Source organism: Carcharodon carcharias, chromosome 4, assembly GCF_017639515.1.
Source record: "Carcharodon carcharias isolate sCarCar2 chromosome 4, sCarCar2.pri, whole genome shotgun sequence".
In the NCBI taxonomy this organism is placed as follows: domain Eukaryota; kingdom Metazoa; phylum Chordata; class Chondrichthyes; order Lamniformes; family Lamnidae; genus Carcharodon; species Carcharodon carcharias.
Window position 1 is genome coordinate 38,930,903 of NC_054470.1, and position 23,220 is coordinate 38,954,122.

Here is a 23,220-nt window from a genome sequence, read left to right on the forward strand (position 1 = left end):
TTGTGTTCTCCTTTTGTGAAGACAGAACCAAAGTATGTATTTAGTTGGTCAGCCATTTCTTTGTTCCCCATTATAAATTACCCTGTTTCTGACTTTTAAGGGACCTACATTTGTCTTCACTAATCTTTTTCTCTTCACATACCAAAAAAGCTTTTACAGTCAGTTCTTATGTTCCCCGCAAGCTTACTCTCGTACTCTATTTTCCCCTTCTTAACCAATTCCTTGGTTCTCCTTTGCTGAATTCTAAATTGCTCCCAATCCTCAGGTCTGTTTTTTCTGGCCAATTTGTATGCTTCTCCCTTGGATCTAGTACTATCTCTAATTTCCCCTGTAAGCCATGGTTTGACCACCTTTCTTATTTCATTTCTGCGCCAGACAGGAATAAACAATTGTTACAGTTCACCCATGCGCTCTTTGAATGTTTGCCATTGCCTATCCATCGTCATCCCTTTAAGTAACGTTTCCCAATCCATCATAGCCAACTCGCACCTCATACCATCGTAGTTTCCTTTATTAAAATTCGAGACCCTCGTCTCAGAATCAACTACGTCACTCTCCGTCTTGATGAAGAATTCTATGATTATGGTCGCTCATCCTCAAGGGACCTCAGACATCTAGATTGCCAATTATTCCTTTCTCATTACACAATACCTAGTCTAGGATGGCCTGTTCTCTCGTTGGTTCCTCAACATATTGGCCCAGAAAACTATCCCGTATACACTCCAGGAAGTCCTCCACTTAGGTGTTGTTACTAATTTGATTTGCCCAATCTATATGCAGATTAAAGTCACTCATAATTACAGATGTTCCTTTATTGCATGCGTCTCTAATTTCCTGTTTAATGCTATTCCCAACATCACCAGTACAGCTTGGGGGTCTATATACAACCCCTACTAACATTTTTTTCCCCTTACTGTTTGTCAGCTCTACCCATACAGGTTCCACATCATCAAAGTTAATATCTTTCCTCACTATTGCGTTAATTTCCTCTTTAACCAGCAATGCAACTCCACCACCTTTTCCTTTTCATCTGTCCTTCCTAAATACTGAACACCCCTGGATGTTCAGTTCCCATCCCTGGTCACCCTGCAGCCATGTCTCCGTAATCCCGACTGTATCATACCTGTTTACATCTATTTGCAAATTTATCCACTCTATTGCGAGTGCTCCTCACCTTAAGGCACAAAGCCTTAAGGCTTGTCTTTTTAACATCACTTGTCCCGTTGCCACTATTTTTCACTGAGGCCCTGTTTGATTCTTGCCCTTGATTTCTTTGGCTATCACTTTTCTTATTCCCCTTTCTGTCTTTTGTTATTATCCTTGATTCCCCCTCCTCTGACTCCTTGCATAGGTTCCCATCCCCCTGCCGTTTTAGTTTAAACCCTCCCCAACCACTCTGGCAAATATTCCCCCTAGGACATCAGTCCCGGTCCTGCCCAGGTGTAACCCGTCCAGTTTGTACTGGTCCCACCTCCCCCAGAACCGGTGCCAATGTCCCAAGAATCTGAAACCCTCCCCCTCACACCATCTCTTCAGCCACATATTAATCCGATATACCCTGCTATTTCTACTCCAACTAGCACGTGGCACTGGTAGTAATCCTGAGATCACTACCTTTGAGGTCCTACTTTTCAACTTACTTCCTAATTCCCTATATTCTTCTTTTAGGACCTCATCCCTTTTGTTTTTACCTATGTCGTTTGTACCAATGTGTACTACAACCACTGGCTGTTCACCATCCCCCTTCAGAATGTCCTGTAGCCGTTCTGAGACATCCTTGATCCTAGCACCAGGGAGGCAACATACCGTCCTGGAGTCTCGTTTGCGGCCACAGAAATGTTTATCTATTCTCCTTACAATTGAATCCCCTATAACTATTGCATTCCCACACTCTTTACTCCTCCCCTGTGGAGCAGAGCCAACCGTGGTGCAACAAATTTGGCTGTTGCTGCTTTCCCCTGAAAGGCCATTCCCCTCAACAGTATCCAAAGCGGTATATCTGTTTTGCCACAGAAGACTCCTGCACTGCCTGCCTAGTCCTCTTGCTCTGCCTGGTGGTCACCCATTCCCTTCCTGCCAGTGGACTCTTAGCCTGTGGTGTGACCACCTTTCTGTATGTGCTATCCATGATACTTGCCACCTCATGGATGCACCACAGTGTCCCCAGCCGCCTCGCCAGCTCCAAAACCCAGGCTTCCAGGAGCTGCAGCTGGAGACGCTTCCCGCACACATGCTGGCTCTGGGCACTGGAAATGTTCCCGGTTTCCCACATAGAGCAGGAGGAGCACACCACGACTTTGAGCTCTCCTGCCATGACTTACCCCTTTAAATTAAATTAAACCTTTTGGAAGATACTTAATATCAAATAATATCAATTGCTCTAGGGCCCTTCTTCCCTGCTCCTAGTTGTTACAGAATATAGCCCTTACAAACAATGAACCACAAAATAAGACCTTAAAAACTATAAACATTAATAGTAGTAAATACTTACCCGATCGTACTCAAAGGATCACCACGTTCCCTCCTCACCGAACTCCCTTAGTCACCAAACTCCAACTTAAGCACTCTACTGCAGCCCAAGGCAGCACTCCAGTGCAAAGTTAACACTGTAAGATGGCCTGTTTTTATACTGTCTGAATCTAGCCTTTGAGAACTTGTTTAAGCCAATTATCTAATTAACTAGTTGTAACTAAGCAGAGCCTGTATAAACCTTGTTTTAAAGCTGGCCTAAAACTCACCTTCTTTCAACACAAACAGCAACTTTTAGTTAATTACTAACTTAGAGAGACTAGACTTTAGATAGAAATTAACCCTTAAATTCCTTCTGTCACCAAACTCCAACTTAAGCACTCTACTGCAGCCCAAAGCAGCACTCCAGTGCAGACCAGTGCTTTCAGGCGTTTCTTGATGTTATGTAGAGTGAATCGAATTGGCTGAAGATTGGCATCTGTGATGCTGGGGACCTCAAGAGAAAGCTGAGACTGATCATCCATTCGGCACTTCTGGCTGAAGATGGTTGCAAATGCTTAGCCATGCGTTTTGCACTGATGTGCTGGGCTTCCCTCAGGATTGAGGATAGTCCTATTTGTGGAGTTTCCTTCTCCAGTGAGTTGTTTAATTGTCTGCTACCATTCACGACTGGATGTGGCATGACTGCAGAGCTTTGATCTGATCTGTTGCTTGTCAGTTAACTTAGCTCTGTCTATTGCATGTTGCTTCGGCTGTTTGGGACTCTGTCTTCGCAAGGACTTTGTGGGGATGTTGAGGCTAAAGGATCCGGGTTGCACGCTTTGTTCGGGGTGACTGAGTCAGTACAGAGACAGAGAACATGAGGAGATCGTTGTTAGAATAAACACATGCTATTTATTTACAAACTAAACTCTGCAACTATACTTGTGCGCTCACAACATAAAACTCTGTCTTCACTCATCAGTGACTAACTCAAGACACTTTCACATAGAGGTAGCCCACGCTACTTTGCTATTAGATGTTAATATCATGTGACTTTACATGACAGTACTTGTCTTAAAGATATATTACATCTCAGATTACTACATCTCTCCCCCTTTACTGAAAAATACATTTTTCAATACATCAAGTTATTTACACAATTCAATTGTTTACAAAACCAGTCTTGCTAGGGGTTTCCTTATACGTGTGGAATGTCTCTTCTGAAGTTTGCTTTGGAATCACCCTTATTGAAGTCGCCTGAGCATTAGGTCCTACAGCAGGTAGCTGTAAATTTGATTCTTTGACTCTTTCAGGTATAGTCGGCCCTTCAGATACATTTGTACTTGGTTGAGTTCTTTCAGCAGGAAATGTTGATTCAGTCTCGAACGCTGGTGGAATCACTTCTGGATTATTTGGCTTCTCCACATATCTTCTTATTATTCGATCTTCGACTTTCATATGGTAGGAAAGAGATTCCGTTACAGCACTTATTTCACCGAACAGCCATGCTGGTCCTTCTCTAAAATTTTTCACAAATACCTTCTCTCCTACATTAAATGTTCTGTCCTGACTGTGACAATTACGTCCCATTTTCTGATTTTCCTGCTTTTTTTCTACCTCTCTCTTCACCCGACCCCCGACCCCCAAGTTTGGCATAATTATGCTCAGTCTCGCTTAGAGACAGTGTTTCATCAACAGTTCAGCAGGTCTGACACCTGTTGTCGTTTGAGGGGTAATTCGATAGTGGAATAGAAACCGTGCTAATTTAGTCGCTAATGAATCTCCAGACAATTTCTTCATACCAGATTTGAACGTCTGAATTGCTCTTTCAGCAAGTCCATTTGAAGAAGGATGGTGTGGAGATGTTTTAACATGAACAATACCATTGAGGCTTGTAAATCGGTTAAATTCAGCACTTGTGAATACTGTTCCATTATCTGATACTAGCACTTCAGGTAATCCATTTATAGCGAAGCTTTGTCGTAGCTTGTCTATTGTTGCTGAAGATGTGGGTGACCTTACTTTGTATAAATCCATCCATATCCGTCTATGATAAGGACAAACATTGTTCCCATAAAAGGTCCCACATACTCTGTGTACTCGCAACCATGGTCTTCCTGGCCATTCCCAGGGGTGTAATGGAGCTGTTGCAGGTAATTTTTGTACTTGTTGACACTGCATGTAGCTTCTTATTAGGTTTTCTATTTCTCCATCCATTCCCAGCCACCACATTTAGCTAAGTGCAATTGCCTTCATTTTAGAAATTCCGGGATGCGGACTGTGAAGTTTAGATAACAATGGTTTCCGTCCTTTTGGAGGAACAATTACACAAGTTCGCCACAGTAAAATACCTTCTTGGCTGGTTATCTCATACCTTCTCTGGAAATACAGTTTCATTTCATCAGACTCTTGTGTTTGTGATCAACCAAGAAGAATTTGATTTCTCACTTTGGATAAAACCAAGTCTCGGTTCATCCAATCTTTTAATTTGTTTAGCATATATCGGCGATGAGTCCAGGAACTTCAATAACAAGACATATTCCTGAGGAATTGGAACATCCTTATCTTTTACCTACAAGGGAAAATGGCTGAGTGCATCTGCATTTGCAATTTGACTTTCGGGGTGTATGAATAAAAGTATACCCATATGCTGCCAAGATCAACGCCCATCCTTGTACTCTTGCTGAGGCTATAGGGGATATAGCCTTATCTTCACCGAATAGTCCTAATAATGGCTTGTAGTCTGTTATGATAGTAAAGTGATGACCTTGCACATATTTTAATGCCGAAAATGATTGCCAGGCCTCCTTTTTCAATTTGAGTACTTTTTCTCTGCAGCACTAAGTGTTCTCGACACATAACCTATCGTTCTGATTCATCATCCATTCAATAGGAAAGCACTGCTCCCACACCATAAGCTGATACGTCACACGTTAATATCAATTCTTTCTTTAGGTCAAAATGTACTAGAAGTGTAGATGACTGTAACAACTTTTTCACTTTTGTGAAAGCTTCTTGTGGTGTTTGCCATGACCGCCTCTGGTTTTTTTTGAGCAAGCCATACAATGGTGTCAGTTCTGTCGATTAAATTAGGCAACAAGCGTCCATAGTAATTAATCGTCACCAAGAGTGATTTCAATTTTGATGTATTCTTTGGCACTGGGGCTTTAATTGCTTTCACTTATTCTCCAATTGGATGTCGGCCTTGAGCCTACCTTGTGACCTAGGTAAGTTACCTCTTTTGCCTGGAATGTGCATTTATCCTTTCTCAATCTCATTCCAAGCTGCAAAAAACGTTTCAGAACTTCTTCCAAGTTCATCAAATGTTCCTTTTCTGTGAGTCCAATCAAGAGAATGTCATCCAAATAAACTACGATATGGGACAATCTGTGTAACAAACTTTCCATAGTTCTTTGGAATATGGCACAAATAGAAGATATGCCAAATGGTAAACGGGTGTATTGATACAATCACTTACGTGTATTTATAGTGACAAAATTTCAGGATGCCTGCTCTAATTCCAGTTGCTGGTAGGCATGCTCAAATCTAACTTCGTGTAAGCCTTTCCACCTGCCAGTTTAGTGTATAAACCTTCGATTTTAGGTATGGGGTGTCTATCCAATTTTGCCGCTTTATTGACTGTTAATTTATAGACCCCGCATATTCGAATGCTTCGGTCAGGTTTGAGAACAGGTTGCCCACTCTGAAAATTGTACTGGTTGTATCACTCCCAGTTTTTCTAATTTGTCCAGTTCGGCACCTACCTAATCCCGCATTGCATAAGATACTGGTCCTGCCTTCATGAATTTTGGTATTGCCTCTTGATCTACATGAATTTTTGCTTGTAGCCCTTCAATTTTTCCAAGTTCTTCCTTGAAAACTGAGGCATTGTTTTGTAGTAGCTGTGAAAGTCCATTAGTGCTTAGTTGGAAGATTTCATTCCATTCCAATTTAATTTCTTTCAGCCAGTTTCGTCCGAGGAGACTAGGTCCCTCACCTGCCAATACCATCAAGGGTAATTTCACTGTTTGACCTTCATAGTTTACTGTGATTTTACGCCCTTGACTTGTACATCTTCTCCTGTGTAAGTCTGTAATTTTTCAACAATTTCTTCTAAATTCAGTTTTATGTTCTCCATAATTCAGTTATTGAAAAGTATGCTCTCCGATCACCGTAGTAGCTGTACCAGTATCTACCTCCAGTCTGATAGGCTTCTCATTCACACTCAAGGTTACATAGATAGGGTCCGTTCTTATTACCTTTAAATTATATAGTGAATAGATATCAGCATCTATTACTTCAGGCTTTTCAACACTATTTATCTCATTGGGCTTTTGCCTTTGTCTAACAGTCTGCTTGATTCTATCTTTACAATTTCACATGAGGTGTCCATATCGATGGCAGAAAAAAACATGCAATCATTTTTAAATTGGTTTTCATGTCTACTTCCATCTCTGTTATTATGATGCCATGCTTTTGCTGCTGAGTTTTCCTTTTTAATTTGTCTGCTAGTGGTGGCTGCTTCCCACTTTGGAACAAAGCTCCGCACTTTTGCTTTTTTTTGGTTGAAGCTCCCCACCCAACATGGAGGACAGTGCCATTTTCTGCTCCTCGAATGGCTTCAGAGTCTCGCACTGCACCTTCCATTGCAAAAGCAGTTTCCAACGCCTTCGGAAAATCTAGATTTGTTTCAGCCAACAATCTCCTCTGAATCGCATTTTCGTTTATACCACACACCAAACGATTTCTAAGCATATCATTGATAAAAGCACCAAACTCTCAGTATTCAGTTAATTGCTTCAGACTTGCAACATAAGCAACTGTCTCCTCCTCACAGCTCTCACTCTTGAGTTGAATTTAAACCTTTGTATGGTCACCGATGGCTTGGGCTGGTCATGATTCCTTATGTGACTCACTAAATCATCAAAACTTTTGGAGTCTGGGGCACTGGGTGCCAACAGATTTCGAATTAATCCATATGCCTTGCTCTCACACGTGGACAGAAGGATCGCACGTCTCTTCTCTCCTGCAATGTCGATCGCCTGGAAGAAGAACACAAGGCGTTCAACATAGTGAGACTGGTCATCCGAGGTTGGATCGAATGGCTCTACTTTTCCATATTGCGGCATGCTCTTAGGGAATTACTTCGACGGTCAGAAGGAAATTTTCTTTTACTTGCAACTACTATGCGAGGTACGGCCCGATCTCGGTTCTTCTGGTTTCCTTTTCTCGCTTTTTACCTAATTTTTTCCATGATTTTTCGTGCTTTTACTCTCATTGCCAGTTTGTTGGATCCAATGCCCTTGGTTTGTTGGGGCTAAAAGATCTGGGTTGCACGCTTTGTTCAGGGTGACGGAGTCGAGACAGAAATAAAGACCAGGAGATCGTTGTTAGAATAAATAAATGCTGTTCATTTACAAACTAAACTCTGCAACTGTATTTGTGTGCTCACAACATAAAACTCTGTCTTCACTCATCAGTGACTAACTCAAGACTCACATTGAGGTAGCCTGCACTACTGTACTATTGGACATTAAGATTATGCGACCTTACATTACAATATTTGCCTTAAAGCTATATTACATTTCAGATTACTACAGGGGGTCATTCCTACCTATATTGTCATGACAGATGCATCTGCGACAGGCAAGGACAAGGTCTTGTGGGTTTTTCGTCTTGTTGGTTCCCTCACCATGTTCTGTACTATTTTCGCCCTCAGTGCTTCCTCTAAGTGATGCTCAGCATGGAGGAGTACTGATTTATCTGCCAAGGGAGGGCTGTATGTGGTAATCAGCAGGAGGTTTTCTTGCCCATGTTTGGGGTGCCTTGAGACTTCATAGAGTCTGGAGCCTATGTTGAGGACTCCCAGGACAACTCCCTCCTGACTGTATACCACTGTGCAGCCACCTCTAGTAGGTCTGTGCTGCTGGTGGGACAGGACATACCCAGGGATGGTGATGGTGGTGGTGTCAGGGACATTGGCTGTAGGGTATGATTCAATAAGTGTGACTATGTCAGCCTGTTGCTTGACTAGTCTGTGAGACAGCTCTCTCAATTTTGGCTCAAGCCCCCAGACATTCGTAAGGAGGACTTTGCAGGATCAACAGGACTGGGTATACCATTGTTGTTTCTGGTGCCTAAGTCAATATCAGGTGGTCCATCCAATTTTATTCCTTTTTGACTTCTCTGTAGTGGTTTGATGCAACTCAGGCCATTTCAGAGGGCAGTTAAGAGTCAGCTATGTTGTTGTGGGATTCAAGTCACATGTAAGCCAGACCAGGTAAGGATGGCAGATTTCCTTCCCAAAAGGCATTCATGAACCAAATGGATTTTTAGACAATTGATAGTTTTGTGGCACCATTACTGAGACTAGCTTTCAATTCTAGATATTTTTCTATCAATCAATTGAACTTATTAATTCATTGAACTTAAATTCCATCAGCTGCCATGGTCATTAGCCTGGAACCCTGGATTACTATTCTATTGACATTACTACTATGCCACTGTCTCTCCCTAAAATAATTTTTAAGAGCAGAACAGAGTGGGTGATTTTACAAGATGCTGCAGGAGTTATTTTCTTTATACAACTGATTCACTATTTATTTGCAGAAAAATCTTGAAGAGAGCCTGGAACAAAAACAACAGCAGATGGGGAAGCTGGAAGCTACTGTGAAGTCTCTTTCAGAAGAATTATTAAAGGTAGCCATTTAGACTTTTTGTTATGCTAGCAATTGCAATCTGGCTGCACTTGCCTTAAATCCATCTTGGATAAATGTATGTATTTAAACAAAAAAACTAAATATTTTTGGACTGAAGTAGATTCAAAAAGCTTTAGTTCATTTCAGAATATTTCATCTTCCTCCCCTGCCCCAAATTTATTTACCTCTTCTCAAAGCATCGAAATAGTGGCATGCCTAGAACTGTTGGTATAAAATCTCCTGATAGGTGAAGACAGGGAAAAAAATATGTATAGGTTCATAAATAGCTTCAAAATCTTTCTTTTTCACTCTTTAAATGTACTTCCCTTAAACAGTACATCCTGACAGCCCTGGATGTCTATTTTAGATGGGTGGGAAGATAACATTATAAAAACATTAGCAGTATAGGCCATATGGCCCCTTGAGCCTGATTTGAACCATTTGATAAGAACATGGCTGAACCACGTTAGCTCCATTCTGCTTCCCTGTTTTCATAAACTTTGATTCCCTTAGTGGCCAAAAATCTATCAGTCTCAGTCTTGAATGTTCTTATCTGACCATCCATAGAAGTGCTGAGAGATTGCATTGACCTCTAATTAACATGAATGGGGTTTAATTTTAGCAACAGATTAGTAGTTGTTTCTGGCAGCTGTACAGAATCCAGCTGGAAAACTGGATGGAATGCACAATGAGAGATATGTGGTATAACGGATTTCCTCTCATTTTTTCCAATTTTATGATCATAATTGGATATAACTGGACATTTACCCAAGTAAACAATATGAAGACAGACCTCATGGGTTTCATTTAATCCACATTTTTGTGAATTCAGAACTGCTGTCATTATAATTGTTTGCTTTCCTCACTTGTATGTTTGAAGATGAATTATGATGTCTACAAGCCCTTTCTCTTTTGTCATTCGTCATTACAATGGCATGTGCACTTAATAAGGTTGCTTTTTAAACTGTGCCAAGATATGCCTGTTGACCAACTAAGAACATAAGAAATAGGAGTAGTAGTAGGCTGTATGCCCCTTCAATCCTCCTGCACCATTTAATAAAATCATGGTTGATCTTCACTTTCAGCTCCCCATAAAAAAAATAGGAAAAATGAGCTGATGCAAACACTGGTTTTAAACCCACACACTGCAACCTTAACCCAGTGCCGTAGGCAGGTCAACCAGGACCAAAACCTAAAATTGGAGCCCTGATGTTCTTTGCAGTACTCCAGCTTCATTACTTTTTTGCCACAGGTTTGAAGTAAAACAAAAATTATTGCAAATTCAACTTAGTAAAAATGCAAATCTTCACAATTAGCAAGCTGCTCACTTAAGATTTATTAAAATTCATTTTAATCTTGAGAGGCTATTGAAATTTAATTAACGTGATTGTGTTTCGGTGTAGGCCAATGAAATCATCAAAAAACTGCAGGGAGACATGAAAAAATTGATGGAAAAAATTAGACTGAAAAATACTGTTACAATGCAACAAGAAAAGCTTATAGGAGAAAAGACACACATGCTCCAGAAGGAGCAACAAGAACTAAAAGAAGTTCAACAATCTCTGAGACAAAAGGAAGAGGAGGTAATGAATCACAATTTGTTATCACCAATATAAAAAAATTCTAAGTTTAGAAGAGCTGGGAAAGGGGAAGAATGAGAGATTATTTGAAAGTGAGCTTTGTTTTTAAAAATAAACAGCTGCTTTATTTTTTAAAAATCTTTTTAGGTGCGTAAATTTCAAGAGCAGCTTGATGCCACAGTCGGAAAACTGGAAGAAAGCAAGCAGCTTCTAAAGACAAATGAAAATGGTTAGTGCTTGAAACAAGATTGTTATATAACAGCATGCTTGTATATAGTATCTTTAACCTGATAAAAATACAACCCAATGCACCTCTCAGCAGCACTATTGGACAAAGCTTAACACCGTGCCAATGTAAAGAAGCATTGGGACCGTCGACAAAAAGTTTCGTGAAGGAGCTGACATTTTTTGCATGCATGTAGAAATGAGACCTTGCAGTTGGTTTTGTGAGGTTGCCCTCCAGGCACACACAACCTCACATTGAAGGACTGGAGGGCAGTGGGGGCTTAGCATTCTACAATTATATTGCCTTCATTAAGACATGTATGCAAAAACTATTACCAATGAAGGAAAAAATAAAAGAATGTATAAACTGAAATAGATAAAAGAATCAAAGTAAGCAGTTGTGTTTAATGATGTGAAAATATAGTAGAGCCTGTTTCAAAGGTGACGATGACAGACAACATGGATAGAAATCCCAGGATGACCAACTGTCCCAGATTTTCTGGGATTGTCCTGGAATTAGGCTTCTTGTCCCTGATGCAGAGAAGCCTAGCCTATAACCATTATTTCCTCAAGTATTTGGATGTGACCTGGAAAATGCTGGCATTCCTGGGAAGCTTCATTTTCAAAAGAATTAATAAAAGCTGTTGTTAGACATGCTAATGTGATATGCTGTGTTTTGTGCACTAATGCACTTTGCCAGTTAATACTGAAACTAGTCCCATGCATGGGCTTCCTGGAATGCTGTTTGTCCTGGATTCCTCCGAAGAGCGACTGAGGAGACTGCGCAAGGTCTCCTCTTGGTGCTGCCTAAGCATTTTTAGTGTCAGCGCATGCATACTGTGCTGCTACGCATGCGCAATCCAAAGCCAGCACAGTGCACGTGCACAGACACAAGTACATGCAGTCACAAGGGAGCAGAGGCAGTAGGAGCACTGGCTGGCATCCTCCTCTGAGAGTTGTCCAGCTTCGGCTGAGATTACTGGGTCTGGGGAGTGCATTTCCCTTTCACCGCCCCCACCCCTCTGGTCTTATCAGGCCCCACCCTGCTCCTCCAGCAAAGTGTCCTTTAAATTTTTCCCCCCAGAGCTGGTTACCAGTGGTCACTCTTGAGAAACCCTCTTCAGTAACTTTTCAGAATGGGTGCACTGAGAGGTTAGTTGACAACCAGCAATTAATGAGGAATGAAATGATGCAGAGAACCCTAGCCTAAAATCATTAGTTTTCAAGTATTTGGATGTGACCCTGAAAAAGCTGGCATTCCTGGAAAGCTTTATTTTAATAAAATCAATAGAAGCCATTGGCAGACATGCTAATGTGACATTGTGTAACAGTGTTTTGTATACTTGTGTACTTTACCAGTTAATACTGAAACTAGTACCATTGTATTAATAACTGAAAAGCACAGGACTGTAAGCTCATCTTGATTGAAGGTGTTTTTACTATTCAGACCTTTTGAGAGGATAAGGGAAGAGGAGCAAGCTTCATTATTTAACTCTTTTAAAAAACGCTAATGGTATGCTACTATTTATCTTGCACAGTAATATCCTGGTTGAATAAACAATTGAATGAAAATAAATTAGCAGCACTGCAAGAGACTCCAGGCTCTTTTGACCCATCAACAATATCTAGTAGCAATATGTCCAGGCCTGGGGCTATGCAAAACAGTCTGGTAAGTAAACTGTTAACAATGTGACCAGAATAATATATATAGTACAAATTAATTCATAGTTTTTTTAAATTATTTTTATTGAGTACGTTTGCAGGTGTAGGTAAGATGGGTGGTGAAGATATAGGATGGAGAACAGTGCTATTTTTTAAATTGTTTATTGAAATGTTAGTACTTTTTACTTTACCTGCATTTTCATTGAGACATCTTGTGCAATGCAAGATTTTTAATTCCAGCTATTAAAAAAGTATCATTTGGTTCAGTGGGAGCATTCTCATTTTTGAATCAAGATGTTTATTCGGTGACCACCCAACAGAGGACTTTTCACCCCTTTATTTGCCTGCTGATATCCAGTGCTGCTTCATGGATGGGTTACTGCACCTGTAATAAGCACAGGCACTTAAATAGGCAGGAGGAGGTATTTCCATCTATTTTCCTATTGGTCACTGCAGGGGTGAGGAGATTAATTGCTTTGTAGGGTGTCCAGAAGATGCGGTCTGAACCAGCCCCTCTCTGATGGGAGGTGAGCTGACAGCCAATACCCCAGCCCAAAGGACACCGCTCTCCACCCACCCTGCCCCCCACTCTGTGCAAACACAGGCGATTGACCAGGTAATAACACTGGATGCTTTCTGAGGTTCTAAGATGGCAGCCAGAAAGATATGATGATGTCAGCCATTGCTGCTCTTTCAGGGCTGCAGCAATAGCTGACTTTACTCTTCACCACTGGTGCTAGTTCCTTCTAGAAGGTGGATCTGTGCCAGGGAGCATGTAGGAAATTTAACTATAGAGCTCAGCAGCTCATTGGACATGTTAACCAGTTCATTGCTTGTCTGTTTAAAGTATCTGTGAGCAGTGTAGTGCTCAGCTGATTAGCTTGTGAGAACAAATCAGTGGCTTTGTAAAAACCTTGCTAGTAGGTTTGATCTTCAGTGGAGTCTGTACACTCAGACACCCATTGTCATCAATTCCAGCACAGAACCTGTTAATGTAATGAGGGATAATCGTCTTGGTGATGGAACCTGTGACAGAGGGCAGTCTGAGTGCAAGTGTTCACATAGAGCAAAGTTCACACTTAACAAAACTTGCCAAAGAGTTTAGCTGTGTATGTCATTGAATTGATTCCAATTAACTAGGTCTTATGTTTTCTTTTCAATTTTCCCTACCAGAAAATGCCTAGGTCTTTGAAAGCCTATTATAGAACTGCACTTGATATTTTTGCCGAAGTTCTTGAATTTAATTAGTTGCCATTTTATTGGGGAGAGACGGGTTGCTTGCGGGGGGGGGTGCTCAGTAAAGGAGGAATGGCACAGAGCAGAAAGAGACAGTGGTTTCAGATTATTTTTTCAGTTCTCTGCATGTTATACAACAATGGAGGATAGATCTCTGTTTTTGGATTGCATAAAATGCCTGTTTGCCATGTTAACATAATTGGTGCTGACTTTTCAAATAAAGGTAATTGAAATGCTAATATTGTGCTGTTGCTTTTTCTTTTGCAGCAAACTTTGTTGCACCCTCCTTTTTCTGCCTTGATGCCACAGCCTGCCTCTTCTGCTTCGCCTTCAGATATTTACTCTAAGAGCTCTGTTTCTACTGTACGAATGAATTCTCCATCCCTGAGGCCTGGTGTATCAGGACATGGTCTTCAGGCAGGCTTGATTTAAAATATATTGTTTGCACTTTACTATAATTTTGAGCAAAATTAAATGTTTTGGAATTCGCTAAATTTTTAAAGTCTGACTGAATAGGTTTTTAAGGTAGCTTGCACATTTAAGTTCAGGACCTTTGATGTAAATCACATCAAACTGTTTTGCTGGTTACAAGGAGGGCAGTTGTAATGGTTACACACTTAAATATCAAATACCTTAAAATGTGGTTTGTATGGTTTTAACAGTAATTTTTTTCTGCATGTTTGAAATTATTTGTTAGATGCCAGTTCATTTGGAGTTCTAATTGTCTATTAATAGTGATGCAGTTATATTAAAAACTGAACCAAAGTCACTTTATTATTCAGAAAAACTTGATTTATGACGAGAGAATGTTGCATAACTCTCCTAGGTGCACTTCAGTCCTTTGCAACTAAACCCTAGCAGCATTCCTGCAACTGAATCTAAATCGGGTCCTTCAGCTTCAACGCCAACAGTAATGGCTGCCTCTTCTAAAAGGTATGCATTAGTTCCAGCAGCCTTAGCAATGTGACAGAATTAATGCACTGTATACTGGTCTAATTTTCAAATGCCACAACCAGTTTTAAATATTCACTGTTACATGCTGCTTAGATTTAGCTTCTGTGAGAGATCAGGGGTCGCCCTCCAATTAATGCAAACTATATTTTTGAGAATTTGCAAATTTGAGGTTTGAGTTTGTGATATTGAAATCCACTAGTGCTAAAACAGTAACTAGTTTAGGATGCAGTTCTTAAATACTGGTAAACTTGATTGCAGGGAAGGCGAGTAAGGACCACAATGCAAGACAGCTCAGATTCTTTTTATTCCTTGAAATGTATTGTCAGAATTTTTTTTCTGCATGAAGTTGAAGTTAATTCCTTTCCAGAGCTGCTATAGCAGCTTTTCCCATTTCTTCAGATCTTAAAGGCTACTTCAGTGCCAGCTGTAATCTGCAATCCTCCCTCCCTTGTAATGTAATGGTAAGCAACTAGCTAGTCTTTCACTTCTGTCTCCTGACACTATAGCCAAAAACATTGTGCAGAGTTAAGAGTGTGGATGTACATCCATGGCACTGTTATCTCTTATCTTTTTAAAAGGAAACGTTTGTCAGAACTAAATATGGGTCACCTTTTAGGATATTCCGAAATAAGTTCCAAATGGTGCAAATGTGACTTAGACTTCGAGGCTTCATTAGCAGCTTTTGGTCATCAACCCTTACTTCCTTCCATCGTCTCTCCAGGCTGCTTTCTTCCCATCTCAGTTATCCCACCTATTCCCCCACAGATCTAAGAAGGTATTCGGTGGTGGGGGGGCGGAGATGAAATGGGGAGTAATGCAGGAGGAAGGGAGGACATATAAATAGAATGGTAAGGGAGAGAGAAACAAAAGGGAACAACAAAGCTTAAGAGAGCAGTGGGAAGCAAATCATAAAAAAAAGTGAGGGAAAGCTAATGACCTGAAAAGGATAGAAAGTGAGCCCCAAAAAGAATGCAACAGAAGGGGAGATGAGAAGACATAGAAGTGAAAGTGCAGAGGGGATGGTTTACAAAGAGAGTGAGTCAAGAATGAAATTAGAGAGATGTGCAAAGGAGGAGAGACTATTGTCTTTTATAGATTGTGTTTCATCATTTTATTTTGACAGTGTTTTATTTTGTGAACTGAAGAAACAATTCTTTTATTTTAAAATCGCTTCACCATAACCGTGTTCTCTTTGTCTTGGCCCAGAAGCCCTGACACCCCCGAAAGGCTTTGAGTTTTAGAACCTTTGTTGACGGAAACCGGTTTTTCTATAAATGCGCACATTGACCCTATTTATTTCAATGTAATTACCTAAGTTTGTTGCTAGGTGGTAACGCCAAGAAATTTGGCATGTAACCTTAGCCTTCTGTAGATGTGATGAAACCTGAAAATAAACCTGTTTATGGACTTATCTAGGTAGTCCATGCTGAAGTAGTTACACTTATATTTTAAAGTTGAGGTGCAAGTTCACTGATAGTAAGCTCCCACCACTGTAACAACTTCTGCTCAGACTACTGAATTTTCTTTGCTGTGAAAATTAAGCAAGTTTGGTCTTTCATAATTATATAGCTTAAAGGGTAAGAATACGCTTAATTGCAAAGCAATGCTGGAAGATCCACAATTTAGCATTTAAAAGAGAACTGAATCTAGGAGTTTCTTGAAAGTGTAGTGGGAAAATGCAACTCAGTATGAACATACAGGCTTCTCAGGGCCATTATTCAGATTCCGTGTTATGCTGAATAAGCTGCTCATGGCTGTTGCAACATTCTTTCTTGGCCTCAGCACTGTTGGAGCTTGTCACTATCCGGTGACCACTACTCTAAAATGCATGTATGTTGATGTCAGATGACAAGATGGGGCTCAACTATAATAACCCCACAATCAATGTACTAAAGCCTAGACTCTTGCATGATGAATGGACTCTTGAGGTACAGGGCACTGCAAGAAAGCATCTTAAGAGAGAATGGAACAAAATTTGGAGAGAGAAAAGTATATAACTGTATCTTAATATCAATTGATAAAAGGGTGAAAAAGAACAATGTCTTAGCTACTCCTTTGTCCCAGTGGAATGCATAAATAAGCAAAGCCCTGATGGAGAGGCATATAAGGTAGATCTTAATAGATATTCATCTTACTGAGGTGTTGACTTCTGTGTAGACTACAGGGTAACTTTTGGCTACAACCAAAGAACATGTTTGTGAACTAGCTTCAACAATGAAATATGGTCAGTGTGTTCTGGGTGACTGGGTACATAATTTGAAAATTAATTATGCAGATTGATCTCTGTTTTGTACATGGTTATTTAAATTAAGCTGTTGAAATTAAGCAATTTGATTGAATTGTTATTGTAAAACAGATGAAAAAATTATAGAAGATTTGACACTGGTTTTGAGCTTGACAGACTCATTGTAAAATTCCGTACTCCAGAACTGATGTGAGCTTGTTTGATGAAATGAATATCACTGTATAACTGGCTGAAATAGAGGAAAGAGTTTATATTTAGCTAGTCAGTTCAACTTGGAATTGTTCCATTTTCAGCAAGTCAAAGGCTGTAATCTCTGCTTCCTCCAATCTACTAATGTAATTGGTTGTAATGTAATTTGTAAAATAGAAGTTTTAAAAGCTTAAATGTTTTAATCTCTTGTGTTAACCCTTCAGTATGTCTGTGCTTTGAACAATTCCATCAGCCGTTTAATTAGAAATACTTCTTATTCACTTTAGTGAACCAGTTGGCTTGGACCTGATATACTTACAGAAGAGGGAAGGTGGTAAACCAATTTTATCTCGAGGGATACCACTACAGAAGGCATCATGTCCATCTAGTGCAGGTAGTAAAATAGATGGACTGGGTCAAATGTCTGTATACATTATAGAGTTTTTCCTGCCTGTATATGAAGAATATCATAATAGTTTGAAGATATGTGATTTATATCCATTCTTAATTTTTACTTTTAAAAAAAAAAACAAGCCTTAAGAAAATCATACAGTACATTTTTAATTCAAAGTTATTTAAAACAAATTATTGGATAAAAAACATTGAATTATTAGAAGTAGATTGTAAACGATGGATATAATCCAACCAACCTTTGACTTGCTTTCTTATGCTGTTAAATTTCTCAGTGTTGGACACAAAGTTATAATGTGCATTAGGGTGACCATGCAATTTGTAAAAGGCCTACAAGTAAGAGACATAAACAGAAAATGTTGGAAATACTCAGCAGGATGAATGCAGCTCCAAAAACACTCAAGAAACTTGACACCATTCACAGCAAAGCAGCTTACTTGATCCACTCCAACCACTGCTCTGAGCATTCACTCCCTTCGTGACTGCACACCATGGATGCAGTGTGTACCTTCTGCAAGATGCAGTGCAACTTGCCAAAGCTCCTTTAACAGCACCTCCCAAACCTGTGACCCCCACCATCTCAAACAACAAGGACAGCAGGTCTGAGCGAACACCACCACCTGTAGTTCTCCTCCAAGTCACACACCATCCTGACTTGGTATTATATCACCATTCCTTTACGTGCTGCATTAAAATCCTGGAACTGCCTTACAAACAGTACTTTGGGTGTAGATACCGACACATATATAGTGCAGCAGTTCAAGAAGGCCCGTAACCCTTCTCAAGGGCAGTTAGGGATGGACAATAAATGCTGGCCTTGTCAGTGATGCCCAGATCCCATGGACAAATTTTTAAAAAAGCAGCTGTGGAGAGAGAATCAGAGCTCTGCATAGATGCTGCATGACGTACTGAATATTTCCAGGATTCTCTTTCCTGTTTCAGATTTGCAACATCCACAGTTTTTTGCCTACAAATAAGAGCCTGCATTATATCCATCTATGCATCAGGAGCTAAATGCAAGAGCAATCCTATATATGATGTGAAAGCAGGTTGACATGGTGATCCCTTCAATTTTCTCTCCCTGTGGGGTTACACGCATCCATTGCTCAGTGCCAACTCCTATCAGCTTTGCTGACATTAGCAAAAACCAATATCATAATGTTCCATGGCACAGTGCATGAGGGTGCCATAGCTCAAAGTTACCTTCCTTCAGTGTCTGCCTTTATTTCTCTGCTTCACCTATCCCTACAGGGAAAAAAATGTACATTTTCCTAGCTCATTTACAATAAATAAGCCACTTAGCAAAATCATAGATCCATAGGTGAATCAAGCTGAAATGTTGGTTACGTTGGAAAAAAACAAGCGGCTCTAGCCAGCCAATTAAGCTCTCAAGGGTAAGAGAAAGGTTCATAATTGTGTTTTTCTTATCTTCCTGTCCTAAATCAAGTACTGTTTGCCTATCTTCCTGTCCTTTATATCTACATTTGTACAGCATCCCCCTGGTGCTTTACATTAAAATCTTTGTCCTCAACTTTAAATCTTCCAAGGTATCATGCCTTTCAATCTGTGCAAACGTAACCGATCAGACTCTGGCACTTTAGCGCATTACCTCTTCACTTATCGCACTCTTGGCAGAAGGAGTTTCAACTACATGAGTCTCTGTCACCATTCATATTTTGTATCTTTTGGATCAAGCATTTGGTCATCTATCTTACATGCCTGTCCTAGTTATTTATGAAATACCTGCAACAGTCGTTAAGAAATTTGGCTGAATTTTCATTCAGTTGTGGAGGGGACTGGGCCAGCAATTTCCCACTACCACCTGGCATGCCAGTTTGCTGGCATGTTCCCTTTGGGGCATTTTGGAGCAGGCTGCAATGGGGGAGGAGTTGATGGCTACTCGCTTGCAAGCAGAGTGTAGCCATTTTTGGCTAATTAAAGGGTCCATTAAGGTCACTCATCTGATGCCTACTGGACTTTATCAGCTGACTGTTGAGCCGTAACCCAACTGATGAATGGAGTCAGCCTCCCATTGTGGAGGGGTGCCCACTACAATGACTGGCAACTGTGGCCACTTTTAACTGTTTTGAAGATTGACAGTGCCTCTTGCAGCCAGCTACATCGCCCACTTCTGCTAATGGGGCTGCCGATCCTTCAGTGTTGCAGGGTCTGCCATTGGCCCTCCAGCCTTGGGAGTCTGCTTTCCATCCTTAATTGGATGGAGTTAAGTGGTCACCTCCTCAAAAATGGCCTTCTGGATCCTGACAACAACATTTCTGGGCACCTGACCCCCATTTCCTCCCAATGTCGGGATTAGGACCTAAGGGTGAAAATGTAGCCCCTTGTGTTAATAATTCTTCAGACAGGCTTTGGGAATGAGCAGTTGATTGTTTTTAACCAGCGAGTATAATTACTTTCTTCTCTCTTTGTCCCCAACCCCATCATTTTCTGATGTTTTTTAGTGCCAACACGTCCACCTGTGCCAAAGCAAGGAAATCCACCAACAGTGATGTCTGCCTACTTCCCCGGCCAACAGCCTAGACTCCCTGCATCATGAAGAAAGAGCAGTAACAAAACTTCTCAACCTGGATTATATTCATGAAAGGAGAAAGGAATTTCTTTCCCATTAATAAAAAGAGGGACCTCCAGAACACATCACTGCAAGTATTGCAGTGATAAATTTGGACCTGTTTGTCTTTTGTAAGAAATGACTGAACTGGACAGTGATAATTAGCATAAATCCAGGTGCTCATTCAAACTGCCAGCATACATTCTATTGCCATTTTCAGCATATTAACTTTCATACAAATACAATCTTCATTTGAGGGAAGGTATTCTACACAGACTGCAGCAGTATACCAAAGTACATGTGACAGGGCCAGGAGTCTATATTTTCTGCCTTACAGATTACTAGAATGGTGTGAATGATAGATAATTTGGAACAATAAGGATATGTGTATCAGGGCATAAATCTTGGGCATTTGTTAACAGTGAAGATCATTGGCTACCTTCTACATGAAGGAACTGGGGCTTTCTTCCTTCTGCTCCCTCCTCCCCCTTGAATATGTCCTGCTTTTTAAAATGTGTTTCTGTAACTGCAAACCTTTAGGGTGTAAAAGTCTCAGCACACTTTTTCTAAGTTGATATACAGTGTTTTTCTATTATGTTGTCAGCATTAGTAATATCTGTGGCACCAATCTTGTCTTGGTTTTGTTTTGCTCTGCTCAACCTATGCTATCTCATAGAATTTTATCTTTACCTGGGATCGCATGTATGGTACCTGTTGATTCTTAACAGAAGAAAGCTGTTTCTGTATGTTCAGCTATCTTAAGCTAGTTGCAAGTGCACTGTTGCCTTTTTAGACATCATATTTAAGACAAATATCTACTAACTGAAATCAGTTTTGAGTTCAGTTTTCTTCAAACACACTTATTATTGGAACCTTACTGTAATTCAGTATATACAGTCAGTATTACAATCCAGGAATGGGTCGGCCCTGCCAAACACTGCAGGGAATACAGAATTGTTGATGATTGGCACTGGAGGGGTAAAGGAGCAAGTTCTGTCTTATTAGTAGGACAATAGTTATGTACTTTTTGTATCTGCAAAATAAATTTGATTGTTGCATAATGAGGAAATCAATCAATTTTGTTTGATGAAAAGGCACCAGAGAAATATTAAGTGCCATTATTTATTATGCCCATCAAATTATTTGCCTGAAAGCATGAACTACTGCAACTTATCTGTGTAGTTCTGAAACCTATTACTTCGATAAGGTGACTAATATAATTGCATCAGGGACTTTAAAGCATATCAGATGTACAGAACTGGCGTTACGTTCCCTATTGTGTTGTAACTAGTAATTTATGACCTCTGTTGTACTGAATATATGTCCATGTAAAAATTTAAAGTATTTTGTATTTAAAGTGAGTGTTGCATACATATTTTGACTGAATAAAATATATGTAATTTTGCAGAAGAAATTGTGACCCTTTATATTTTTTAAATAAAGTTTGTTCAGATCTGCCACCAACAAGCATAGCTGGAATATGAGGTGGGGAAGAAGATATTAAGGTTATTTTAAAATAAAATTACATACCAGAATAGGAGAGCTCATGTACTAGAGGAGGGATGCACAATGAGACAAGTGGCCTTTGTCATCCCTGGCTTTTCTCGTGTTTTTGTGTTCTTCTTTCCTGAGATCTCACCCTTTCTGATTGTGGCTCTTTAGGCAAGAACATTGCAGCCATTGGCCATTTTTCGTAGAGAATTAGTGTCAGAAAATTATAGCAGAAAGAATGCAAAATGTGTTGCAGACTACTCCAGTCCTGACCTCACCCAACACCTGTATGCACTTTCCAACGAGGCCACTGGATATGACAGAACTCAGAATCCAACCTGATCTTTTTCCCTTCCTAGACTTGCAGGACTGCTGCAAATTTTAGTGAGCAAATAGCTTTTCTTAAAAAAAAGTGTTCATTGTTTAACAATTTGAAGCAATAAAGTAGACCTCATCTTAAATCACCAAACCTGTTTGCTGTGAGTAATTTCAATACTTTACATTCAACAATAATAAAGCTGGGAAAATTTCCCAATGTACTCCCAAGAATTACACAGGTCTTCTGCCAAACCCCTTGTTTTCTATATTGATGGGCATTAACTAGGTTGGTAAATTACGTTAAATATTAGCTCAACTGTTTTACAAATATGTGGCTATTCCTTTGTAGTCACAATGACTTGCAGTAAATCACCTGGATTGTTTGTATGTTTTAACTAGTTCAAGGCTATCAGTCACCATTTAGTTTTCAATTAATGCAAGAAAAAGACATAAAAAGCGACTGCATTTAAATAATTGAATGGAAACTTGACTTTTAATGATTGTTGTGTTTAGAATTTTGACATTTCGGAAGGACAGGAAGCTAGGAAAAGGTGGAGGGGTAGCTCTGCTAATTAGGAATGGCATTGTACATTAGAGAGGGATGACCTTAGTTCTAAAGTTCAAGATGTGGAATCAGTTTGGGTAGAGATAAGAAATAAAGGTAGGAAGTCACTTGTGGAAGTAGTTTATAGGCTCCCTAACAGTAACTTCACCATAGGACAGGGTATACAGGAAGAAATAATGGGAGCTTGTGACACAAGTACAGTCATAATCATGGCGGATTTTAATTTAAATGTCAATTAGATGAATCAGATTGGCAAAGATAGCCTGGAAGATGAGCTCATTTGAATGTTTTCAGGACAGTTCCTTAGAGCAGCATATTCTTTGGCCAGCCAGAGAACAGGCTATTCTAGATCTGGTAACGTGCAATGAGACAGATTAATTAATGACCTCATAATAAAGGAGCCCCTAGGTAGCAGTGCTCATAAGGTAGTTGAATTTTGCATTCAGTTTGAGGGAGAGAAGAGTGGTATTTTTAACTTAAATAAGGGCATTTATGAGGGTATAAAGACTGCTGGCTAAAGTGAACTGGGAAATTAGATTAAGGGATAGGTCAGTAGGGATGCAGTGGCAATAATTTAAGGAGATATTTCATGACACTGAAGTGAGAGACTCTAGGGAAAGGACATA

The 23,220-nt window shown here is 40.0% G+C and overlaps 1 protein-coding gene across 3 annotated transcripts in view; it reads left to right on the forward strand.

The window, feature by feature from the left end:
* The window catches only part of LOC121277440 (spindle assembly abnormal protein 6 homolog), an 86,743-nt gene extending 64,563 nt beyond the window's left edge, over positions 1-22,180 (forward strand). For all 3 annotated transcript variants that reach the window (XM_041186911.1, XM_041186910.1, XM_041186912.1), the window contains 8 exons: positions 9,061-9,150; positions 10,553-10,732; positions 10,877-10,958; positions 12,493-12,623; positions 14,120-14,269; positions 14,679-14,785; positions 17,528-17,634; positions 20,114-22,180. In XM_041186911.1, coding sequence (XP_041042845.1) covers positions 9,061-9,150; positions 10,553-10,732; positions 10,877-10,958; positions 12,493-12,623; positions 14,120-14,269; positions 14,679-14,785; positions 17,528-17,634; positions 20,114-20,208 — 942 coding nt within the window. In that variant the 3' untranslated portion in view covers positions 20,209-22,180. The remainder of the gene's footprint in view (positions 1-9,060; positions 9,151-10,552; positions 10,733-10,876; positions 10,959-12,492; positions 12,624-14,119; positions 14,270-14,678; positions 14,786-17,527; positions 17,635-20,113) is intronic.
* The last annotated feature ends 1,040 nt before the right edge of the window (positions 22,181-23,220 follow it).